The 26,766-nt window shown below is 37.3% G+C and overlaps 2 protein-coding genes across 9 annotated transcripts in view; both read right to left on the minus strand.

Moving 5' to 3' along the window:
- Nucleotides 1-6,635: 6,635 nt before the first annotated feature.
- LOC135079256 (tropomyosin-1) lies at nt 6,636-19,886 on the minus strand. Of its 2 annotated transcripts, XR_010258767.1 has the most exons (8): nt 19,778-19,886; nt 11,918-12,084; nt 10,844-11,103; nt 9,203-9,320; nt 8,390-8,491; nt 7,946-8,123; nt 7,253-7,669; nt 6,786-6,875 (listed from the first exon to the last, which is right to left on the minus strand). XR_010258767.1 is itself a non-coding variant. In XM_063973865.1 (7 exons), exons 2-7 carry the CDS (start codon nt 12,029-12,031, stop codon nt 6,793-6,795), a joined length of 855 nt encoding a protein of 284 aa, XP_063829935.1. In that variant the 5' UTR covers nt 12,032-12,084; nt 19,778-19,886; the 3' UTR covers nt 6,636-6,792. The 2 variants fall into 2 exon arrangements, 1 of the variants encoding a protein (XP_063829935.1); XM_063973865.1 differs by lacking the exon at nt 7,253-7,669 and having other exon boundaries at nt 6,636-6,875.
- Nucleotides 19,887-24,441: 4,555 nt separating this feature from the next.
- The window catches only part of LOC135079254 (tropomyosin-2), a 36,051-nt gene continuing 33,726 nt past the window's right edge, over nt 24,442-26,766 (minus strand). For 6 of the 7 annotated variants that reach the window (XM_063973855.1, XM_063973857.1, XM_063973856.1 and 3 more), the window contains one exon: nt 24,442-24,746. In XM_063973855.1, coding sequence (XP_063829925.1) covers nt 24,661-24,746 — 86 coding nt within the window. In that variant the 3' untranslated portion in view covers nt 24,442-24,660. Of the gene's footprint in view, nt 24,747-25,490; nt 25,738-26,766 lie in introns of those variants that run through there. The other variant, XM_063973848.1, reaches the window with a different exon arrangement.

A 26,766-nucleotide genomic window follows, 5' to 3' on the forward strand; every position in this document is an offset into this window, starting at 1 on the left:
ACGGTTAGTAGCTATCAGACATATTTTTGATTTAGATTTTTATTAAATGGGCTGCTATTTTTCTATTGATCCGTACTGAAAAGCCATTCAATAAAAGGTTTGCGATTGCGAGATGTCCTATTTCAACTGAATTAAATATCATCATTATATCTTTTTCACATAGTTAAAGTTCGTTTAAATTAATGTAAAAAGTTACGTTAAGGTGCCTGTGCATTCAATAATGATTTATAAATGGTGTTTTTTACGACCAAATACAAATATGGGAGTTTTACCGTCTCCCTAAGTGTCATAATGGTGAATGTAATTGAATTCCCATTGAGAGGAATTGGTCGGGCGTAAAATGAAATTATCTCGTAGGCTACGGCGTAGCATCTCGCCCTCGCGTAGCACGGCTACGACTCGTGACGTAGGCCCCATGTTCGTAGCGACTACGACACAACATGGTTTTCGTAGACACTAGATAAAATTAAATTGATTGATTTTATTTTTGTGTTTTGCCAAAGCTTGTTTTTTTCACTTACCTATGTCAGTCTTAAAATGTTGGTTTATTACTTTAAATCAAACGGCGTTTTAAATTGCAAAAATATCTGTAAAAAAGCCTTAAATCAAAGGCATAGCCTTAAAACCGAGACACGTTTTATTACAACTGGCAAAAATGTTTGTTTGTAACGATCGTTTGTTTAAATGCTCTTACTCAACAACGCTCTGCAAACTCGTAAGAAGAACTACGAAGTACGAAGAACTTGCTATTTAACCCTGAGCGTGGCTGTTTAAAACACTTCGCGCGTAGTTCGGGGCCGGGTGATATAATATTTTGTCCCGGGCTCCTCGGGACAGCTAAAAGTTCCCCGCTCCCAGGACAGGTTATAACTTGTCTAAGATAAGAGCAAAATGTTATCGTAAATCTTCTTGGAGCTACATACAGTTATCGGCTACAAAGTAGGTACTTTTAGCAGGTTTTTTTATAACTTTACATTTGCAAAATTTAATTTTAAAAAATGCGATATCACTTTCCGTGAAGTGAATAGTTACATACTCGTACATGGGGAATGTAAGATATTATGCAGTAAGTACCATGGAGTAGTACAAATTCGGTAAGCGGGCGCTATTAACAAAAAAATATGATAATGTGCGTCATTTTGTTGCTTCTATAAAATTCAAAATAGATTACAGAGGTATCAATTAATGGTTCCATCATGTAGGTAATCGATGTTTGACCCTCGTTTAATGGGATTAAAATGCCATTAAATCCCCACTTGAAACCTGCCCCTGTGTTAAAACTACATACTCGTACATGGGAACTGTAACATACTATAGGTACCTACAGTACCATGGAGTAGTAAAAAAATCTGTAAGCTGGCGCTATTAACCAAAAAAAAAACACGACAATGTGCGTCATTTTTTAAAATCTGTACAATTAGTTTAGCCAACTATTACCCTAAACATTGCTTACCCTCATTTAGGCTAAAAGTGTATCATAGACTAACCTGATTGTCGGACATACCCCCAGTAACGATGTTAGTTGATACGTCCCGCCGGCGAGCACACGTGGGTGGGTCATTACCCAAATAGCAGTGGAAACAAAAAGCTTTTGGAAAGATGAAACTGTACGCTACGCAATAATGTACGGGCTAATATTATGCAAGAATTAATTGCGTGTTTGTCAGCCCTTTTAACAAGAGCAGCTATTGACACTTCATGTAGAGTAGCATAGTTATCTACTTAAATCCAGGACCTAAGAAACATTAATACACAGTTGACTCTTTACGAAATCTTTAATTAATATTCGAATAAAGAAAAAAAAATATATTTACTTTTAAAATTAACCACTACGTTCCTTAAACATAGTAGTAAAATTACTAAAAAGTGAGGTCTATAATGACAAGAAAACATATTAAAAAAAAGCACCAAAAATCCGCAATATTTAACCTCTTACCAAAAGCACAAGTAAGAAAAATTTGGCACGAAATTGTGTGAGTCCATTTAGGTAAAGAAAGCAAAGTCTGCAATACGGCGTTGGCAGTGACATTGAGCCCGCCATGAAATATTATTCCATCTGAAATTACATCGTAAACTCTAATACCCGTTTCCACAGGCATTACCTCCGTAGTAACCTTTGATCTTAAAGCCAATTAAAACAATAACATTTCGAGGCTTTGGGAATACCTAATGAAACGTATTTTAGATTGAAATAACACTTGTTCTGTATTCTGTTTACCTTCTCGGAATTGTTTGAGTGTGCCGAACTAAGGTTTAGTTAACAATCAGCAAATACAGTTTAAATAATATTTTTATGAGGAAACAATTGATTCTACAATTCGTTAATAACACGTTTAAAAAATGTAATCTGTGTGATATAATACATACTCGTATTGTTTAATCAAGATTTAACATGTAGATATGTAGGTTTATCGGAAAGTTAACCGCGAACATTTCAAAATAGATACCTTAATAGTTCCATCACGTAATCGATGTTTCACCTTCGTTTAATGGGATTAAAGTACCATCAAATCCCCACTTGAAACCTGCCCGCCTGTTAAATCTTTGTAACGACTGAAATGAAATATAAATTATACTTTATCAAATTAGGTAATTCTTAATATCTGAGTGTCGTATGAAGGTAAATTAGGATCGTAATGAGGGTCTAAGAAGATTATCTTTATACAAGCGTAGCTACATGATATTAAATGTAATTTAGGAAGGTATGAACATGATCTTGATACGCACATCAAGTAAGTATATTTAAGGTTTGATACTTAAATTTAGTTTCCTCAAAACAATAGTAAGGTATTTCTATGACATATTTATCAAGACATATGAAAAACGAACTTAAAAATATGAATTCTTGATTAATGAAACTAAGTTATCTCTTCGTATACTTTGAAGTCCTTTAGATAATTTTTAACGAATACGATTTACAGATAGAAAGTCTCATTTATTACGTCTAAAATGTTTTCCGCGAACAAGCTTTTCATGATAATTTTTCTCTAAATATTTGAAACACTTTGTAATACATGTCACTTTAAAAGCCTATTCAAGATCATTAATTTGTCCCTTGGTGTCTACATTAAAACAACATTAATCCATCAACATAGTACCTTCGGAATGTAATCCATTCTAATTAATATCATGATATAATCCAGAATGTCTCCGTCAAGAAAATTAATCGCGAAATTGAAATCCACTCCAAACAAGAAATTGTTAAAGCGAACCGAAACAAACTTTCAACGTCGAATAATTTAAGGTTCTCGAGAATTCTGCGGCAATACGCGTCAATACCCTTCGGTGATAACTCGAAATTGAATTTTTATTTATAAAGAGGAATCAAATTACCTAACAACAGATTAATAAACTTTGATTGCGGCAAACAGACTGTACTCAAAAGCTCTCAATTTGAGAAGGTAATTTCGTTATTTAATCTTTTTGTTACATTATTTAGTATTATACTAGAACTTACTGCTATAAATGTCAATTAACCTTTGGTTTAGTTAAATAAAATTAACATTCTATGTTAATAACCTAGTGTGATTTTATAAAAGTCAGTCTATAGTAACTACTCGTATATACCAATACCAATTTCGTGAAGGCACAGCTTTCCTTCATGTAGTAGTTTCAAAATCACCAGTTAATTACCAAGTTCAAAGCCAACCAGATCAGACCAGATGCTTCGTTTGGTGCCTACTTCACTGCACAGCGCAGGTCACAGTATGCCCTAGTGAACTAACGCATGGTCTTCATGGTTCAATGCATTTACCTCACTAATGCCTATTACATACAGTAAGGGCGTGATTAGTTACTGCATGCAATCTAAATCCGGGAAATGACAGTTCAAAGTACCGGTAGAATAATTTATTTTCTACGAAAAATCGGAGACTTAACTATAGCAGTTTCGGATTCGGATGAGATGCAGCTCGTGATCTCTTAAGTCTCCAATTAAAGAATGGCATGTAAAAGTCATCAAGCTTTGTTATGACACGATAATTAAAATAACGCCAAGCTTAGAGTGGTTTTAATCATGATTGAGAGTAGAAGCTTGCTTTGTTCTTTTTCCCAGAATATCTTTTTGTACCTATCATGGTAGAATCTGTGAAAAGGTGTGCTCAACGCCATGTACATATTATTGTACATGTTTTCATGCGTTCGTGCTCAAACTGCGCTTAAAATGTCACTCATTTTACAATGTGGAGATCCAGCCCAGACTGAAAGAACAATTTATCGGAATCTTTTACATCATCATCATCATCATTTCAGCCATAGTACGTCCACTGCTTTCCATGTTGGTCGATTGGTAGCGGCCTGCGTCCAGCGTTTCCCTGCTACCTTCATAAAGGTGTCGTCATGTCGTCGGTCGACTTTGATCTTTACAATCATTTGAGAATAGTAGTCACGAAGTTAATTAATTTAAAAATAGAAAAACAGCTGAGGCGTCTTAAACTTTTGCGTTTCTTTCAATTTAGTACAGTATGCTAACTGAAAACTACAATCTAGTTCAGCATGCCACGAGTACCTTGTACGTCACTCGATTTAAGCACCAGACGAATGCTATAGCACGTCTAGTTGCAACCGCAAAGCTTCGAGAATGCACGTCAATATGGCTCGTTCTACAAAAGCAAGCTCGATACCTCAATTCACACTCGACTATAGTCATGTATTCATGTTTGTAGAGTTTCAATAATCACAGAGCTGAATATATTTTTGAGAATAAGCTCATACTTGTGTATCATTTCACTATACGCTCCTTTTACTTAGCATATGTTTATGACTAGGGCGTTAAAACCCGTGCCTAGAGGACACCTATAGAAAGAAAACCTTTTCATTTCATCTAGATGACTCATTGGTACATTACAGTAGGTAACTGGAACGGAACATTACGTTCTGAAAGAAGCGTTTGCATGCTGTATCATTTCGCGTTGTCAGTTTCATATACAAGATAAAATTTTTGGTCACATTCGCCATATTGACGAGTGATATTCATATTTAATTTTACTTAACGACGTAATAAATGGACTACAGTGGTTTAAGTTTCGATTTGTCGTTAATAAAGATTAATGTATTATAAGTTATGCAACTAAGTAACATGTTTTGTACGTAATTTCGCAAAATCAATACAAATATGCTAAAAGCCGTATTTTCCATTAAGTATTTAATGAAAATGTATTAATTTTCTTTTAATAACATAAAGAAAAGTGGCCTGCTTATATACGAAACAATGTCAATCAATACGAGTACAATTAGGTATGTTTATTAAAAGGGTGGTTAAAAAAATATATTTATAGTCGGCATCCATGTAGGTACATGTCAGTGTATAGTGAATTTCCACTCCCTTTTTTCTTTTCCTAAGCCACATAACATTCACATAATATCAAGTATCAAGATTGAGGCTTATGATCACGAGAAAGAAGTGTTATTCCAATAGAGAAAGATATGCTCAGAAAAATATAACATATTATTAGATGACATTACATGAAAGTGGTTATTTATTTATAGACTGAATTACACCCTTTGTGAAAAGGGCAGAGTAATTGCGCGTCATCAAATAATTCAATAACAACATCGAATAAAACCTTATGATTATAATAAGTAGGTATAGCTAATCGATTCAATTGTGATGTTTTAATCGGACTTTGTAGAATCAGAAATCATTGTGTTAATAATATATTGATAGAATAATATTGTGGTACTTACAAGAATCGACTGGGGTGATGTCGGGCCCGTCGTGAGGCGCCAGCATCTTCATCGTGATGGCACCCGGCAGTACGCTACTGGACACCGACACCTTGACTAATTTCCTCGACAACGACACGGAAAAACTCCTTTTTCAACCCAAAAGGGGAATTTGCGCGAGAATTTCGGGAGAGCCCAACAGGCTGTTGTCTTCGACTAGTGCACTATCGATCAGACCCGAGCGACGCATGCGCGGTGGCCTCACGAGCCCGCATGCGTTTTAAAACGTCCCGTTTGAACGGCGGCCATTTTGGACAGGAAAGACGTCACTTGACAGATGACAGGTTATGACGTCCGTTCCGCCTCGCCCGCGAATGACGCCGTTTTCAATCTTAATATGGAAATGGATATGGGCAGCCATTACTTAAAAGGGTGACTCAGTACTAATTGAATCTGTCTTTAATTAAATCTGAGTGTAGAGCTACTACTAATTTTCAATCAAAGCTCTTTTGAATCGGCTGAATCTGAAGGTGACATTTCTGAAAATATTTGTAACTTACATGTACCAATATTTAAATATGAAAAAACCTTCAAAGACTTACCAAACTCGTTAGTACCTATGCGTCTAAAATATTTCGAAATGGTATTAGAGTTTGACGACTCCTGGTATTTTAGTAATAAGGATCTGAAATAGCTGCCTGCACAGCCTGCACTAGACTCTAGTCAAAATAGAGCTCTTTAAGACATCTATCTAGGTTAAGTGCTCCGAGGAGATAAACATGGGAAGAGAGTTCTCTACTCGGTTTGCAGTCAATGCAGTGTGCTTCATGGAAATTGCACATAATTAAATTGCACGCTTCGTCATTCAGATGTCGATTGCATAAAGACCCGCCTACGCCTTGTTGATAAAAGGAAAAAGTATTGGTAAACTAAAATGTAAGCCTTTGGTTTCGTAAATAAAGTTGATGAACAACTGTTATAAATTAATTTTATTGAAAATCGTAAATAAATTTACATAAAATATTAATAAATATTATTACATCACGTGTATAACGTTTGTGTTGCGTCTGCTCGCGGCAGGCGGTCGAATGTGTGTGGTGGTGGTGGTGTGGTGGCGTGGTGCGGCGCTTAGTAGCCGGCCAGCTCGGCGAAGGTCGAGTCCATCTCGTCGGCCAAGCTCTTGTAGCGGTCCTTGTTGATACCCAGCTCATCTGTACACATAATATTAGATTAGAATTGGAGTTTTCGTGAATGAGACCCACTACTTTCAAACCGTAACATCGTGGTACAATGAGGCACCACTACTTTGAAATCTGGTAAGACCAGATTCATTCAAAACTGGATTACTACATTGATAGATCCATCCTTTTAGAGCAAAAGGTTACGATTTGAGCATCATAACAATCTAAGATTGTCTGAAATTATATCTAACTCATCTACTGTATGAACTTTCCAATGAATAAACAATGAAATGGACACATTAATAGTTTTAAATATTTTTATAGTCTCATGTTTATCATAGCGAAGCGATGGCTTTTAATGAAAGTAATTAATTTGAAATTTAAGAGATTAAAGAAAGATATAGTACCTTGGAAGCATTGGTCCGCGCGTAGCAGCAAAGCATAAGACAAGTTAATCACAACACGATAAGCAGGGCTTACATCTAAATGGATCTCTAAAGGAGGGCCTGACCCTATTTCTTGTGGAAGGCCAACCTTCAGACATCGGGTTAAGGTTATGTTAGTTAGATAAAAAGATTTATAAAGCTTTAAAGACTGGTTCCACATTGAAGGTCCTGGAAATCGAACTGGAGATGTGGGGTTTCTTAGGTACGTATAAAAAGGTGACTGGTTCAGGTGCCGGTGGGGGGTAGAGGGACTGTGACGGACGATTTGTCTTAAACTAAGTGCGTTAAGGGTCGGTTAGTATCCAGTGAGCTCAGCGAATGTTCCGTCCAAGTCATCGCATATCGCCTTGTATTTCTCCTTCTCGTTGAACAATGCGTCTGTAAAACGTAGTCATTTGATAATTACTTACATACCTATGCGGGTCCAGAGCTAGCTTAGAATTAAAGAGAATATTTAGATAGATTTAATTAAGAATTAAGAAGCTTTGCCAGAGAAGTTATACCATTCTCTTTTTTGTTATGTATTAATTAATGTTGTTTATTGCGACATCATTTTAGAATAGAGTTGAAAAGTCAAGAATGATCACAGATTTTTAAGTTGTTTTTTTATGCAAATTAATAATGTTATTAGGTGGTTTAGTACGGTTCTCATACCTTCAAGCCTGTCGACCTCCTTCTGCAGTTTCTTAACAGTCTTCTCGGCAAACTCGGCGCGGGCTTCGGCTTCCTTGAGTTTACTGGTGAGGGTCTTCAGCTGTTTTTTGAATTCTTCTACGCGCTGGTTGGCCTTCTCCTCGGATACTTCCAAGGATTTAAGGGAGTTACCTACGACCTATGGGAGATAATAAAACAATCAATACACAGTAACTTTGTGAACTTTTGTTATCACTTCACGCAAAAACTACTTGACGGACTTTGATGAAACTTTTTTTCATGGATGTGTATTGTTGCTCATCAAAATAGTACAGATTTTGATTTATCAACTTACAATCATCACTGTATTCTTTACGAACTACCTAACATATGTAGGCTTCTTCTATAAATAATAATAATAATAAATTCCTTTATGGTATTCTATGGTAGAGTCTTGATATTTACCTTTAATTCTTCCTCAAGTTCTGAGATTTTGGCGTCTCCAGACTTGACACGGTCCTCAGCAACTTCGAGCTCGTCTTCAACGAAGGCCAGTTTGCGGGATACCTGTACCATCACAAGTCCTCATTACTACATCAAATTAAAATTAATTAATTACCTATTTAATTAAAACATATTAATCTCACGAGTACATCTTTTGAAAACTCTAAAGCTAATGAACTTTACTTGTTTACTCTCAGATTGTTTACACCGGGAATGTGTACATTTACTCGTGGATTAAGTGAACTTAACAACCACAATCTTTCTACGTCTAAAAGAGTATTAACGTATTAACCAAGTCATGCGGTAATTATTTGGAATTTAACATTTACTCGTAGGTATAATGCTAAATACGAAATATTGTTTTAAACTTGAATAAACCAAAGCAGCCGCACGTAAACGAAAGCTCTCAAGTCTCAGTCTCAAGCCCTACCTGAGATAGTTGTTTTTTTTTTATTATTTTATTAGAGCATGGTGACAGGTTTCTAATTAAATTAAATTGTAAAGAGCAAAACTCAGTCTTACTCAGCATGCAGATATAAGTATTGCGTAGCGAACAAATTGAAGTAAATTCTCTAATAATGTAATTTATTTGTCTTGAAGACAATACGCAGCTACAGTATTTATAAAATAAGAATTTAATGTAACTATTTGGTATTCTGTACGCATATTTTGCTGAAATGGCATCAAAAAAGCTTCTTTGAACCTAACTTTTAGTGCTTATTATATCAACAGCCTGCCTCCTACCCTGTTACCTCTTATGACTACAGTACCCACCTCGTCAGACTTGCCGTCGGCGTCCTCAGCGAGCAGACGGGCCTCCTTCAGCTGGTTGGTGAGCTGGTCCATGCGCTCCTCGTCCTGCTGTGCCCTGTTCTCCAATACTTTGCACATACTGGAAATGGAAAAATAGGAGATGTTACTAATAAAATATACCTACTTTGAGTTTGCACATAACAAAAAGATACAGTATCTAAAAGTCAAAGTCAAAATTTCTTTATTTACATAGACTAATAAATAGTGCTTACAAATCGTCAAATATTTTGCTCTTAAGGAGCCTCTACATGTCTCATAATCTTTTTACCCTACCAGCGCTTCGAGACCTACATTTGGCAAGTGCTGAGAAGAAGCTAAACTGTTCGGAAGTAAGCCTAGGCGCAGATCACCGACTTTTAGTTGGCCGATAGTTGAGTCGGGCTGTTAATCAGTATGGAGATGTATGAAACTGCGCACCCCAACTATCGTCCAACTAAAAATCGGTATAGACGCCTTGGCTAAAGGTACCTGATGTACCAAATTTTACTTTTCACAACGGAAAACAAAAATATAAAAGATTTATCGTCCACAAAATGTCATGTATTAATATTTTTTATTGAAACAAAAATTGTTGATCGTCCGGAGCACAAAGTAAGCTGTTGCGTGTTGTTTATTTTCTCATTTAACAGTAATTAGGACATTATTTCATAATGCACTTAAGTTATTAGGACATAACTAGGTAGTCAGAAACAAAACACGCTCAAGTTTTCATTGTTAATTGATAGATTTTTTTGATGTTATGAAAAGTATATTTTTTTATTACAGCACATTAGATTACATTGTCATTTTATTTGTTTTTATTACACTATTTAAAATTTTATACTTAATAGACTGACTCAAATGCCTCTTTGATAGCCTGGAAAGTCAACCAGTAGTCGAATACATTATGCCACAGCGTTCATATTGATATGTCGACGCCTAAATATTATGTAATTAATTTCGTAATAATTAACTTTTAAAAAAAATAAAACCGACTTCAAATGCGTGAACACAAAAAAAAACTAAAAATTAAAAATATTGCGTATAAAAAAGTTCATCGCCAATTTTCCACCCTTGGGGGTGAAATATTTTCTTCAAATTCGCATGAAACCACCCTTTTGATAATACCTATTCAACAAAAAAATAATCGTTCAAATTGATTTATAATCGGCGGAGATATTGCGTATGAAAAAGTTCATCCCCAATTTTCCACTCTTGGGTTGTTTTTTCTATTATTAAATTTAAATGGGACCACCCTTGAGGTATTACCTATACGCCGAAAAAAGATTTGTTCAAATCGGTTCATAATTGGCGGAGTTATCGCGTAACAAACATAGGAAAAAAAAAACATACGGGTCGAATTGAGAACCTCCTCCTTTTTTGAAGTCGGTTGAAAAGCTCTTTTAAAAGCCCATGTAAAAGTAAATACATTCACATAAGTCATGGAGACTATCGCCCGTATTCACAAACGATGCTTGCTTAAGTGAAGCAGCAAATCAAACGCACAGCTTTGAATAGAGCTCTGTGATTGGTTCATGTGTCACCCTGTGCGTCCACGCGCACTGTGAGACCTCATAGTAATGTTTGTTAATACGCGTATGACTTTTTATTCTAGAGTCTCACCGGTTGTTCTCGTCAGCGGACTGCTGGGCCTCGAGCAGCTTCTGCTGGGCTGTGCCGGACCTCTCCTCCGACTTCTCCAGGTCCTCCTCAATCTGCTGGACCTTCCTGTTTTGGGAGGCGACCTCAGCCTCGGTGGCGGCCAGGGTCTTCTCTTTCTCTTCCAGGTCCTTGTTGGCCTGGTCCAGTCTGTTCTTGTTGAGCGTAAGGTCCTCCTCCACCTGGGTGAGTTTCTTCTGGAGCTCACGGACTTCCTCGTTGACCTGGGGTGAAAAGCGTTTTTATTAGCTGATTGAAATTGAAGTCTTAAAACTCATGATTTGCAACGTTTACGATGACTAAAAATTTGCGTGGTGCTTACGTTTTCATTTCCCATGACTTGAAAAATGAAAAAAATACAAAAAATAAGAAGTTCGAAGTCGTACACATTTTCTTTTTGTCAATTTTCTTCTTGACTCTGACGATAACTTCCTTCTATACAATACTTCTTTTTATTCATGGAAAATAACAGGGTATGCGAAAATGTGTGATAAATTGATAATAAAATATTTTTTTATACAAAGCTAATTTTTTTATAAGGCTTTAGCCGGCGCGGCGCACAGTCAGAGGCACCGGGGCATTTTTGGACCTCATGAACGTCTCCTCTATCGTCATAGCAATAGCGGCCGTGTGTGGAGCGTAATATTGGCTTGCTGCGACGCGTGTCCCGTGTGCATAAATTACCCAATTTAAGGGTGAAATTTTGAATAACGTTAATTAACTTTTTTTCTATAAAATAGGATCACTATCAATAAAAAGTAGTGGTGTACTTTTTCACGGTCTAGATCACGGGACTATTCCCACTTCTCGTTCCCACCACTGCAACTCCTGTGTAGCCAGGATCTACAGCTTGACCGCCATAAAAACCCAACCATTGAAGGTCAAGTTTATCCCGGGGGAAAGTTAAACTGTCATTGGACCCGCAACGAAAATAATCAGAAGAACATAGGAGTTCGAAATTCTAATTCGATCAATGAAAGACTTTTCATTAACAACTATAGTCTTGAACTAAAAAAAGCAGTCGTTCAATGGCGTTACCTTCTCGGCGCGGAGGTTGGCGTCCCTGGCCTGCTGCTCGCAGGTGTCGGCCTTGTCCATGGCGTTGTCCTTCTCCAGCTTCATCGCCTGCATCTTCTTCTTGATCGCGTCCATGGTGGCGGCGGTTTACTTCTACGGTCCGGTCGAAAAAATACGCCAGTTACGGCCTGAGAAAAGAAGGAAGATACTTTATTATAAGAGTGTTTATCTGGTTATGGGTTACAAAATCGACAGTTTCGGCTTTCAAATAATGGAAAAGAGAAATAAGATTTAGCGCTAATCATGAGGTTGCGATAAGGTTCGACGATCGTATACGCTTCTATACTAATCAAAACAGCTTCTGAACATTGACTTGACTATTATAACTATCTACTATGCTAGTACTAAGATAGTTCTTGGCGATGTTACCAGGCGCAGTTTCATATCTTCTCAATCCCTCCCTCATCTCTCCTGTAGGTATCGTTTGGGTTGTAACAACTAAGATCATAGCCCTGTTAATGAGCCGCCATATGAGTAAGACCGACATACCTATTTATTTTTAAAAATAACTTTTTATTCTGATTTTCCATTTTCATTTACTGATAACCTCTACGTATGTATCATCTACCTAATGTTCGTGTAATATTAGATGTCTTACAACTTTATCGAACAAAAAGTCGCTTTGGGAAACAGACCAAAAACTTTTAATTACACTATTAATTAAGATGTGGCAGCCTCGGGCAGTGATGAAAGTTTTCGAAGTTCATAATAGTCTGTGTTATTTACTAATACAAAGAGAGCTAGGATTCGACATTAGCGCTACCAGCCTGCCTGGTAACAGATTTCCAGTGAAAATTTATTTCAGACTTGATGCTAATTACAAAAGTAATTAACTTTTCCCAGATTTTATACTTTTAAGAGCTAATAGTTTTATTAATTTCATGAATTGGTACCTGACGATTCAATTTGCTAATAGTGGTTTAATACTTTACTTAGGCGCTTTTGAATTGTGATGTTTTTTGATTTTGAAATCGTAATTTAGTTCAGTAAGACCGAGTATTAAGGACTCCGTAAAACAGGTTCCAGAAAGACCTGCTAGTTAATATTGAATTCCTTCGAATTTCATTCGCTGGTAGATTGGCTGTGCGCCAGAGCACAGCAGATGCGATGCTGCATAATAATCATTCGGTTCGTGCCCCCGATACTAAATTATATCCAACCTAATTACCCTCCTGCCTCCGCAACCCTTGATTCCCTAATATATGACTCTTCTTGATACTGAACTAATGGTTCATTATAACCTCATGCAGTCGGCTGGAGCCGCATAATTTAGGACCATATTCCTGGATAAGTAGTACGCGAGCTAAAATAGATTGTTTGTGAAGAAGCTTAATGTTATGGATTTATGATGTGAGTATGTTATCATGAGTCTTGGCTTGTTTTCATTACACAATGTAATCGAGTTATCCAAATAAAAGGTTACGTAAATAGTAGGTACCTATCCCTAAAGTAACTTTAAGTAGTCTAGACATCATGTATTGGGGATAAAACTAATATGTAGAATGAGTAAATATGTATAGAGGTATACTGGGCTAATACTTAGATTATTTACTGTTAGTTTTTTTGCCAAATGTATGTGTATTTCCATTTATCATGAAAAGATCACGTCCCTTGGGAAAGCTGGGTATTCAGTAATGGAAGTGCTTTTTCCTCTACAGCTGTCGCGGATTGCGTTTAGCCACGACGGAGTGTTTGCCACGCCACGAAGGATATTTGTGGTATTTCTAAAGATTACAACAAAAAGTTATAAGTTTGTGATACAAAAAATATTAATACTGACTGGTTGGCCTAAAAGCATGTAACAAAGGACATTGTCAGAAACCGCCTTAGATTCCTGGGCACAGCAGTAAAGTATCAAAATTAATCTCTTACTTTTTGAATACTTAAATATTAATTAGATTGTAACGGACACTTGAGGATTAAAAAATGAAATAATAAAAGTATTTTATATGTATTCCATAATACTATGACGACATCCGGACATTTTAGGGCGTGGCCTGCTCTATATCCTATGAAGTTCCATAATTTGTGTCGATAAAATCTATGTAAAATCGGCACAAGGCAATGCCGTACTTCATTGTTAGGAATCCATGTAATAGTGATGTTGACTGCGGTCATCATAGACAATAAGATACCGATCTTGTAAATAAAATAAATCGTCCAAATTGCTACAGTATGACTAGATTTTAATTAAAAGTTAAAAATATAATATATTGCACGATACTACAAGAAGCTATCTAATGTGTCCAACTGGTCGAAGGTCATGAATAAAATAAAAATAATTGTGATCATAACACTGATATAGACAATGACAACAATATGGGATCATCTATATCTATACTTATAATAAATCTGTAGAGAGGTCAATTCTGTACATGAAATATATTTTCAAAATAACTATCAGGGGGTGATTAGTGATCGATACTGATGCCAAAAATGCAATCAGTAAAATTTTTGTCTGTCTGTCTGTCTGTCTGTCTGTCTGTCTGTCTGTCTGTATGTTCCTTATAGAAACAAAAACTACTTGACGGATTTTAACGAAACTTGGTACAATTATTTTTCATACTCCTGGGCAGGTTATAGGATACTTAGGAATTCCCACGGGAACGGGAATTAGCGGGAAAATCCTTTTGTATGAAAAATCTAAACCGCTTAAGTTAGACGCTTGAAATTTGGCATGCAGGTACCTTAGTAAACTTAAAGCTTAGTTACAACAGGATATTGCAAAATTCCCACGGGAACGGGAGTTAGCGGGAAAAAACCTTTGTATGAAAAATCTAAACCGCTTAAGTTAGACGCTTGAAATTTGGCATGCAGGTACCTTAGTAAACTTAAAGCTTAGTTACAACAGGATATTGCAAAATTCCCACGGGAACGGGAGTTAGCGGGAAAAAACATTTGTATGAAAAAATCTAAACCGCGTAAGATAGACGCTTGAAATTTGGCATGCAGGTACCTTAGTAAACTTAAAGCTTAGTTACAACAAGATATTGCAAAATTCCCACGGGAACGGGAGTTAGCGGGAAAAAACATTTGTATGAAAAAATCTGAACCGCGTAAGATAGATGAAGGGGGGGTAAAACGAGATCCACGCGTACGAATTCTTTAATATATCTGTTATAGTTTCAAAATTCGATGAAAAATCCAATGCCGCTTAAAGTGAGAGAAATGTCTAAAGTTCTAATAGAATTGAAAGTTTTATTCGCTCAAAATGCTTATAACAATAATTGGTAATACATTTCAAATATTAAGTACCTTTATAATGTATCGATAGAACCAAAATGATATCCTCTCAGCTTGGAAAGGGAAAACCCAGGATTGGGGGAGCGCTCCAGGCAATTTTTAGAACATTTCATAGGTGGTAGTAAATAATATTTATTTTATTATTAAAATTGAATATTTTGATATTGATAAAATTGAATATATCTTTCGATTCAAATACCGAATATTTTTCAATCGATAATAATTATCGAGAATTGTTAATAATATTCAATTAAAAGTTGTTCAATCCCTAGTCATGCATAGACTAAGACGGTAACCATGGAGATAGTTAGTTTGGTAAGTCACGTGTTAAATGTCAAGAGTGGAAAGTAAACATAGGATTCATGTTATTTATTTACGTGCAAAATGTAAGTAAGTAAATCATAAAAGTGGAACGCCGAGCTATTTCAAAAACCCGTCCAATATTATAATACAATTTGGCTGCGACAACTACAATACAGAACATCTCCCAAATCGATGTGCATAAAATAATATAATACAATACTAGTAAGTAAGAGGTTATGATAACAATATTGCTATCAATAAGTTTATAGAATTGGTCCGCCAGGAATAATTGTTCTTACATAAAGATTTGTGTCATTTAGAACCTAGAAAGTATTATTTCGGCACTGTTGATCTAACGGCGAACAATGTATGGAGAACGAACATTGTCCTTTAATAATATCCTGAAATTATGTGTATGTTTTGCGTTCCTTTCGTTCCGTGTAGAGCTCGGATCAGCGAAGGCGTATGTTTACATGCCACGAGCGGATTGCGTGCGCCCGCAAAAATAACCCTTGGGTTGTATCATACTTATAACAGGTTACATCGATGCGACCTTTGGATTGGTTTCCAAATCTAATAACTGTCTAATAAAAATACAATTCATATCGTTGTAGTCGTGAAAACTGTGAAACCGTGAAATATTTATTGCTTAGGTATAAGTATTGGAAACTATTTTATCTAAATACACAGCGAATAGTGTATTGGTTCAATTTCGCTATTGATCTGCAAACGTTACTAGATACAAAGTGTAGATACTATGTAGGTATTACAAATGTGTATTTTGTACTATGTCCAATATTGCATTTAGAAACAAGAGTACATAAAACTCTATGTACTTACTCTACCCAGTTGTTTAGAAATTCTTTAAAAACATATGTCGCTACGCGAAACGTTTTAACACGTTCATAAATTATGATACGGTAAATACCTAGCCATCATAATAGCTCCAGTAAACTATAAAACTCCTGTAAAATAGAAATATGCGCTTTCGCGACTGGAGGCGAATTCGGCAGTGACGTCACTGGCGTTCCTGGCACGCTGTCAAGCGCTGATATTGTTCACAGAAATAAACCAGTTTTCAGTCGGCTCGCAACAGCTGGGAGAGACCAGTGTAACAGTATATTGTAGTAAATATTTAAATAAGGACGTGAATGAACGTAGAAATGAGAACTCGGGGAAAGTCTTATTAGGTGACGGCTCGTGTTACAAACGATTGAAGTCACTTCAGTTGACTAATGATTACTACTTTAATACGTTAAGCGCAGATTAATAAAACATTATATCGGAGAAATTATTACTTGTATTACAAAATAATAAGATCTTAATTGAAGATTATGAACAAATGAGTCATCATTTGTTTTTGAGTCGATAAATTCCACTTTCTTAGGCTGGGTTGCACCACCCAACTTTGACCGTAACTTTGACAATAACCGGTGCTTTTTGTGTGGATTTTGACAGCTTTTTGACGTTTGTCAAAGTTAAAGTAAGATGGTGCAACCCAGCCTTAGAGTTTCTTTTCCAAATAAAGAAAATAAGCAAAGATTGAGGTAGATATGTATGAATGCGATCCTACAGTATTGACCGCGACCTACAAGCCAGTCGACCCATGAACTTTCATCGTGTAGTACCGTCCGTATTCTAGCAATTAAGTTTATTTTTGCATTCTATCAATACTCATATAGATTTTTTTAAATACTACTTAACAATAACCAGTTTATTGTTAAGGATCATCTTTATTGTGTGTAATTTTTACAAACTAAATTGAAAATTCCACAGCGCTTAGTTTGTTGAACTTTCAGTGAGTTTCGATTCGATTCGATTTTCATGGCCTCCTAATATTTACCTTGAACAATGGGACTGGATGGAATGGATTTAATTCAATATTATCTATTATTGGGTGGGGCTAACACTCTACAAGCTAGTGTCTAAGCAAAAAGGGACTTTACCCTTACTAATGAATTAAGTTTAGCAAAAATATCATACCTTGGAGACCGATGTTGTACAAATCAAAACGGCAGAGTATTCCATGTTGAAAAAACGTAAGACGAGTCTTGTTCTAGTCAGAGCATTCTAAGAGCTTTGGTGCCAATGAACTTTAACAAGTGTGACATACAAGAAGTAAAAATACACGAAGTACCTACTTTTAGTGTTACTATGATAAATTCATCTTTTGTATTTACTCTTAGAATTGACTTTTTGTGCTTTTGAGATGCACTTAAAGACCTAAATGATGGATGCCAATCCATGAAATTTCTTTAAGGGATACTAAGTATTCATAGCAAATAGCAAATTCAATGTGAACTTATGATCTAATTAAGGCAGTAGCAAGACGTAGTTGGAAGTAGAGCTTTAGGAAAGTTTAAAAGGGGAGCTTACATTCAACATCAATCAAATCAAATGAATTAATCCTATATCCTATCATGTTTGTCAGTTTGACCCTCTTTATTTTGACCATAATAATAAAACTACACAAACACTTTGTTTCTTTAATCAGTCAGATAGTGATTGTATATAGAATTCAGTAATATAACAAGTCTTGTAAAGAATTTTAGGAAGCGAAGTGAGATAACAAAGAACTTGTTCCTGAAATTCCATCTGTTCGGTCAAGTGCAAGTCAGACGCTTACAATGTAGGTTCCGTATGCGACTACACTTTCCCTTCAATGCATCCACAAAAGTCTCAGCTACATAAAATATTTCCTCAATATAAAAATTATAGTCAACTAGTGGCCCGCCCCAGCTTCGCACGGTTGCAATGGAATTTCCCGGCTTTTCTCTTCTTTAATATGCATGTTTTATACCTATAAACCTTCCTCTTGATTTACTATATCTATAAAAAAAACGCATCAAAATCTGTTGCGAAGTTCTAAAGTTCTAAGCATACATAGGGACAGACAGCGGAAAGCGACTTTGTTTTATATTGTGTAGTGATTTCAAAACAAATCCACTTTGCACATTTCCATCAAAGTGATCCCTACGGTTCCGTTGGTTCATCTCAAGGTAAGGAACCCCAAAGCTTCTCAGATGCAATGAATAAGACATGACAGGTAATATTTCCCGTACAGCTAGCGTCCCAGGCAGGATAGGTAGGTACTTCTTTGAAGTGTTGCCAACATTCCTCGTTTAACCGCCTCCCGACTACATACCGACTAGTTATCGTTTCATAACTACCACTCTCCGATACGTTTATTAAGTCCGATGCATCCGCTGACAAAATTAGATTTATGTTTTTGTAATTAAAGAGCGGTATAAATATCTATTCGTGATATTTGAGACTGAAAAAGCTCGGGCTTTGGACTACAATCAAGTTCGATGAGGCCTTGGGATAGTTGTAAATTCATAAGCTTGAAAATTGCAATGAAAAACTGAAACTTTGAACATTAATTTGTATGATAATGAAATTATGTATTTAAGAGTGTGGTTTTGTGAAAAGTTATAGACTGTCATCCAATTTAATAACACCATATTTTCCGTGTTTTATGAGTATTTTCATTGAAACAGTGTTGAAGAGTTGAGTGTTTCGTCTGTAGCTTGTAAAACGTTTCTACGTGTAAAGTATCTGTATCATAAATATAACATCTAATTCATTGTTAAAATGTATAATGTGAAGTGCTTTGAAAATGTTAAATAGAATCATGTCGGTACTGTAACGTTAATTGCAATACATATTAAGTATTTGAAATGTTAATTATAATATCCAAATACTTTGATCTAATTACTAAACGAGTTAATCTAATTACATCGTTCAATTGTTAACATTTTTACACGCTTTAAAAATAGTAACTAGTCATGCAGAACGTATGGCCAAAGCGGCCTAATTACATGTTATATGGGGCACGTCTGCAGCTAAATAAAAATTGAGACGAGTTTCCTCATCTTGCTAAATAAATACTGATGTTCGGGCATGCCGCAAATAGGTTAGCGGCGTGGGCGGGGCGCGGGGATCACTATTTTCAGCGAGGCCGCGCGCGCGCTGAAATCCGAGTCACACTCATGGGGACCGCCGCGGCGCACACTATGCAAACGTCACCAGATACTTTCCATCGCAAAAACATATCTCAACCACAATCCGAACTTGGAGTACCTGTCGAACCTTTTCGCAACCTAGAACCGATAAGACACACGATCACTAAATCGCCGCGTAACTCCAGAAGCTTGGATACTCCACACTTCACGTGCCACTCGTGTATCACTGTCACAACACGGGGGTGGTTTCGGGGGTCGGGTATCCAAACTGCTGGGGGCTTCCGCGGGGGTGCGCGAGCGCAGCACTCACCTCACGAGCGGGCTATTCACACGGCGGAGCGACTCGCACTGCGCGCCGCCCTCGCCAGCCGCGCGCCCGCCCGACTATTTTCGGTGCCAAAAATCCAGGATTCCGATCCGCCATTCCGCTGCTCGGATGCTCCCGCGACACCCGTCACGCTCCCACACGCTACAACTGCTATCGCAAATCATATACAACTATGACTTTGTCAGCTCCCGCCCTAATTTTTGGACCCCAGCGATCCTGATCCCCGAAGTTTCCCACTGCGCAATTTCCTTTAACCCAGGAAACTCTTGCTCTTGAAAAGAGTAGTAAACTGCCCATTTGTGCAGTATTTTTTTTAAATTAATAAAGGCAGAATTATTATTGGAGTATCAATGCTTAAATTATCCTAAGTAACAAAAAGATGCGCATATTATATCCATCCCTGTCTGGCGCATCCGACCTGAATCACGCATGTTGCGAATTTAACAAATTCTTGCGCCTCCGGTTAGTTACTGGGTCCAGCTATAATTAGCGCTATCTACACTCATAAGTACCGCAGGCCATTGATGCAGAGCGCCGACGTCCAGCTTTCAACGGGACACGGATAAAGCTTTGCTTGATAAACAAATAATGAACTTAATAATTATGAACGATCCTTTCAAGTGAGTTAAACTTACAGAGAGAAGCTTTACAATGTCTTTGTGATTAATTTACCTATAATAGAATCTTATCACACATAAAATACAAATACAGAATATGTCGTTTATCAAACCCCTTATTTTATTCAGAAATGGATTGCTCTTCCTTGAACCTGTGCGTATCGCTACCTCCTTGGGCTCAAGGGAATTCTTATTTATACATTATACCTACTTTAATTTGTAGTTAATACGCTTTCACGTGAAGGATTTTACGTTTGTACGCCGAGTCTTTCATTATTTTCATCAATGTATCCTAGTCACGAATCGGCAGTGTATCTGAAGGAGAGTTGAAGAAAGATTTTCAGCAATGGCATGACCTAATAACTTGTGCTTTTTAGGTACATTACGTAGGTAAAACAGGTAGGATAAACTTAAAAAAACTTTTCTTCGTATTAACAACTTAATATTTATTTTCTCCACAAACAACTGAAATAGAAACTACAAGTTTGTATTAAGTATTTTTAATGGACCTACCCTATCCCGCGGATTTATTGTGCCGAGTACAAATTAGTTGACAGTCGTCTTTAAATAAACTGTTAAGTAAATAGGTGCATAACTAATTGCAGTAGATATAAATAAAAGACACAAATAATACAAAGGTATTTATTTTAGAATAGTCAGTTAAAGCGCTTTAGGTACACTTCATTAGGGGAAGCTAGAGAATGCAGCCACGGCCACAGGAGAACTGGAATGTGAAGCTTATGATACATACAAAAACTAAGGCTAAACAAGTACAAAACTTACACCATAGTGCTTAAAATCAAACTCGTTACACGCTTCATAAGAATGCATTGAAGTTTATAGTAAGTTTACGTAAAAAACGTACCAAAAGAGGCGTAGAAAACATTTCGGCAGTGGACCTGGGACGGCGCGGACGCCCGTCGCTGTATGAGCCTCATACAAGCTTGAAAATATGCATAATCACATTACGCAGATAGACTTTAAATATTTACAGAACGCGCATTAGTTTTTCTAAATGATACTAAGAAATTAATTAAAAACTCATCATTTGTGTTAGTCATTGATAACAAGTTTACTAATTATGATGTAATTGAGTATCGATTATAACGATTTTGGATCCATCATAGTAGTTATTATTTGTAACGATTAATTTGTGGTCAATGGTGGACGTGTCTTAAAAAATTCAGCAGAAATAGGTTGTAGTTTCCTTATCTGTGGTCTCGTAGCGCTACAAAACCCGTAGCAATTTCGTAGCTTACTACGAACGTCGCGTCGTAGTTGTACTTCTGTCTGAATCTTTTGACGACATTTTTATATTGTGTCACACATTTTTTTGCTTATATCTCGTGTATACTTACGCATACTCTCGATATACATATAACTACTATGATAGACACAAAATTATACCTATAAAGCCTAAAGTTATAGGTTTTATATTATTTTTTTAAGTCTGTGCTATTCCTAAATATTTTGTACAAGTATCAAAAATTATATTTTTGAAAATTTGCAATGAGCTTTTCAACAAGGTTACGAATATCTTGGGCTATAATTTAGTTTTAATGTTTTTACTTATTTATTCTTTTCTAGATTTAAACTTACAAGTACAAACATCCATAAGTGTAACCATTTTAATGCGCGTACAAAACAACTTACTTCTTATAATATTCAGTTTGATTTTTTTAGGTTTTGTTAAATATAAAAAACAATATATTAAATACATAAGTAGGTACTTTAAGACTTCATGGCTTGATAGAGACAGTTGTTTTGATGTTGTTAGATAGCCTTCACAAAGTCTTTTAAAGATAAGTTTTGTAAAAAAACTGTGAGACTTTCCAATAAGAGTTCGTATTCAGTTTACTTCTCTTTCTTTCAAGTTGCAGACTTACATTAATTTAAATTAATCGAAAAGTTTGATTGAGTTTCTTAGACTTCGAAATGTTCATAATTAACTTGAACATCTGCATAAAATTTATCAATGGCGATTAATTATGTAGAGGCTACCCTACGCACGTTTAAACATAGGTACTTTCCTTAATTAAATAGAAGGCAATAATATAGCATCTGTCTCTTATTATGACCTATCGATACATCAACGCTCAATCGTTCAAAGCAATGTTAAGCCTCGTATTCACTAGAGAAAAATTTACAGCAACGTGTATCGCTAGAAATGTGGAACACGCGATACATGTATCAAAATCTATTTATTGTTTTAACAACGATGTGATATTTCGAGTTTAAATTAATTGCCAAGTCATAGTATATTTAACATAGAATCTAAAAAAATTGTTTTCTTTTTCTGTTTCTGTTTACTCAATTTTTAAAAACGATACCTATGTATAAACTATTTGTGAAAACTATTTTGGCAAATGTGAAGTTTAATTGGTAACTCTATATGTGTTATAGAATGCTGTTTGTTTTCCTAACAATAAAATAAAAAATAAAATAAATAAAAAAAGGTGACGTAAAATGAGGTCTGACGTCATCTCTGGATATAGATACATGATTATGAGGTCAGTGAATACGAGGCTTTGGATTCATCGTGCTGTGCAAAGGAGACTCGAAGCGACGAACACACTCTAAGCCTGGCTTTCTAGGATCTGGACGATTCACTCGATTTCATCATTTATCATTAGAATTTTATTGGCGTTTAGAGTAGCAGATTCAACAGCTTCGCAGTTTTCTTTATAAAATTAGCAATAAAGTTTAAGTCTTAAAATTATGTATAATATTAAATAATAATATGATAACTTATTCTCACACTGGAATGATTTGATTTCTTTTAGACTATTAATTTTTTAGATAGCCCTCAGCTATTTTTTTTTTCATGTTATTAAAAGCTTTCCACGTCAGAGCAGAGTGGTGCCGTCCAGACCCGTTCACTGCCACGCGCTGTTTTTCCCGCCAGTCCCAACATGGCAGACTTTTCCCGCCAAACCAAGATGGCGGAACTTTCCCGCCATTTCCCAAGATGGCGGATTCTCATTCCGCTTAGTACCCGGAGAGGTCTGCGAAGGTCTGATCGACCTCCTCGGCGATCGCCTTGTACTTACTGCGCTCCTCAATCACCTCATCTGTCAAATGTTAGTAGGTGTTAGTTTGTTAGAAATTAACAATAGTAGGTATAATATGAGAGCTGGCATTAAAAAATATTAATCAAATAAGAATGACTGGCACGAAAATGGTTCTCCAAATATTCAAACCAGCATCACGTATTGTGACTTACTCTGATTTATGTAATTAGTAAGTTAATAAGTTATTTTTAATGCATCTTTGGAGTCATTTCATTTATAAAACAAATAACTTTTGCTTTCAGCTTATTCGACTTGAAATCTCTGTTATTTTCTCGTGATAGGTCGATTACTATGATATATTCGAATTGTGCGTGTTTCAGACCTATCTAGCGTCTGCTACGATGAAAGTAAATTGGAAAAGCATTTCTAATTACCATGCAGCATATAAAAAGCATATTTACTTTGTGCTAGCAATGTAAGAAAATATATTGGGTAAATAAAAGCCAGAACTATTCTACAAATGTTTCATCTACTCTACATCTGGTTGGTGCTAACTTATTGATAACAATAAAATAATAAATTAATATTCAAAGGCTATTTATTCTTTACAAAGGTAGGTACGTGCTTGTGTGATGTAGGACCATAAAGCTGCTATGTTTAATAACTTCATTCTTCCAGAATTCCTGAATTTATCTTGCTAGGTACTTTATAGCTATTTAGTTACTAAACTGTAATAACACTTCTATCTCTTTCTTCATCTTAAACTTAGAAATATTAATACTTTTTACAGAGATTTAATAAAAGAAATGTAAAATTCTACTGCCTACATAGGTATAGTTCTAAGCTTACAACTCACGAAAGCGAGTGAGCTTTACTTGTGTGTGTACGTGTACATGCACACGATGGTGTTATTTCTATCAAAACTTTTGGAAAACAAACAATAGGAGCCACCACACATGTAAAGCTCACTCGCCTTCGTGAATTGCAACAACTATAATAAAATAAATAAAACAAAATAGAAGTAATAAATTATCTATTATATTATATTACTCGAAAATAAATACCGCCGTACATATAGCTATGGATTTTAATACTTTAAATCAGGAGTATAAAATATAAAATTATGTCTATTCGGATGGTTTGTGAATCGCGGGCGGGTGGCAGTTCCGCGGCGTGAAGCTGGGGCTTGGGGGGCCCGCAGCGACCCCATGGGGGGTCAAAGGTGGCCCATGGCACCTTATTCCTTGAGGATGAGCTCGACGAAGGCGGTGTCGAGGTCGTCACCGATGTCCTTGTACTTCTCCTTCTCAGCCACAAGCTCGTCTGCGAGTTGAGATAGCGTTAAACATTTTTCATTTCACAGGTCTCGTCTCTTTTTATGTATGTAATAAGAGACAAGATGTGGAAAAATACAGTGTTTTCTAACTTTTAACAAGATAAAGTATCATAAATTATTGCCACTTTGTAATTTCAGTAGTTTCACAATGAATAAATTATTTTCAACTTTGCGCACAAAATGTTAGGTACAAAAGGCGAACTTACATTTAATTTATATGGTTTCATTTAGAAAACACTGTATACTAAACTTAATAATTGATTTTTTGAAATAACTATTAACTTAAATAATACAGTCATTCTAATTGTACAGGTCCCATGAAGGCCATCCTTTGATAAAGAAATCATCATCATCATAAAAATCATCATCAATATCTTCATCACCATTTTTTTTTGGTCGAGTCCAAACGATACGTTGACGAGTTCCTGTAAGTGGGTGTGTGCCTATTTTTATACTCCTTCAAGTCAAGTTTTGAAGCGAATTAGTTCAGCATATTTTTAGGAAAACGTTTACATACAACAGTTACTACTTTTTGGTATCGCACATCGACGATATTATCACCTTCACGAATGTTATGCACGTATGTAAACGTTTACCATGAATCGAAGTAAATTAAATTAAGTAATTAATGAAAGTGCTTACATGTTGCGTCCTTGTTATTCCGAAACCATGCGCTTCATGTTACCTTAAGCTCGAAAGGTTTCGACGACACATTAATTGAACATGCTTGGTTAATTGTTTTAGTGTTTCTTCTCTTTTATTTATCAAATAATGGGGTAATTTTAACTGTCAATTTAAATGCAGATGAAAAGCGAAGAACATAAACGCGCGCGTGGAGTTAATGGCAGCACGTGCAGCGCTCGCAGACGCGCGCGGCGTGCACGGTGTGCGCCGGCGTCTTCAGGCCCAGGTCGTCGAAGGCGCAGTCCAGCTCGCCGCCGATCTCGTGGAACATCTCCTTGCCGGCGATCAGATCGTCTGTGGACACCGCCGCCGTCAGTCCCGTCATCCAGCCGGGTTAGTCACACACACGCATGCTACGCGGGGCTCTACTCTACATCGCGTCCATTGAAACTATTCCATCAGCTATTTTTCCTCCTTTATTTACAAAATATAAAACGATAGCCTCGACGATACATTGACCGCGTTTAGGAGCTGCGCCGTCTTGCAGTTTCTTACACTAATACATCCCGAACTTTAAAATTATGTCAACCGTTTACCAGGTTATACTTCAGTTTCTTTCGCGTGAATTCCGACGAGATTGACACGGTAATAGAAACGGGACGCCATATTCCAAAGTCGAAACAATAATTATAATAAAAAAAATAGATTCATGTTACGATGCATCAATAACGACAGTTCGGATGTGTTACGGGTTAAATTTACGAGAGCGCGATAGAATCGTATTGCGTTACGGCGCGGGCGCTGCCTCCGCGGGGGCTGGCGCGGGCTCAGCGGGCGCGGGTGCCGCCGCCGGCTCCGGAGCCGGCGCGGGCGCGGCGGGGGCCTCCGCCGGGGCCGCAGCGGGGGCGGCCTCGGCCGGCGGGGCGGCGGCGGGCGCGCCTTCTGCCGGAGGAGCGGCTGCCGGCGCAGCGGCTGCCGGCGCGCCTTCTGCCGGTGGAGCCGCGGCCGGAGCGCCCTCCGCGGGCGGCGCGGCGGCCGGGGCTCCCTCAGCCGGAGGAGCGGCGCCCTCGGCAGGGGGAGCCGCAGCGGGGGCTCCCTCCGCAGGTGGCACCGCGCCCTCAGCCGGGGCGGCGGGTGCTCCCTCCGCAGGGGGGGCGGCTCCGTCCACCGGGGCGGCCGGTGCAGGGGCTCCCTCGGCGGGCGGTGCGGCTCCCTCTGCGGGTGGGGCGGCTCCCTCGGCCGGAGGAGCCGCTCCTTCGGCCGGAGGAACCGCTCCTTCAGCCGGCGGGGCCGCGCCGTCGGCCGGGGGTGCAGCGCCCTCGGCCGGTGGAGCGGCGCCGTCGACGGGAGGCGCGGCTCCCTCAGCGGGCACGGCGCCGTCGG

Source organism: Ostrinia nubilalis, chromosome 16 (assembly GCF_963855985.1).
Source record: "Ostrinia nubilalis chromosome 16, ilOstNubi1.1, whole genome shotgun sequence".
NCBI lineage: Eukaryota > Metazoa > Arthropoda > Insecta > Lepidoptera > Crambidae > Ostrinia > Ostrinia nubilalis.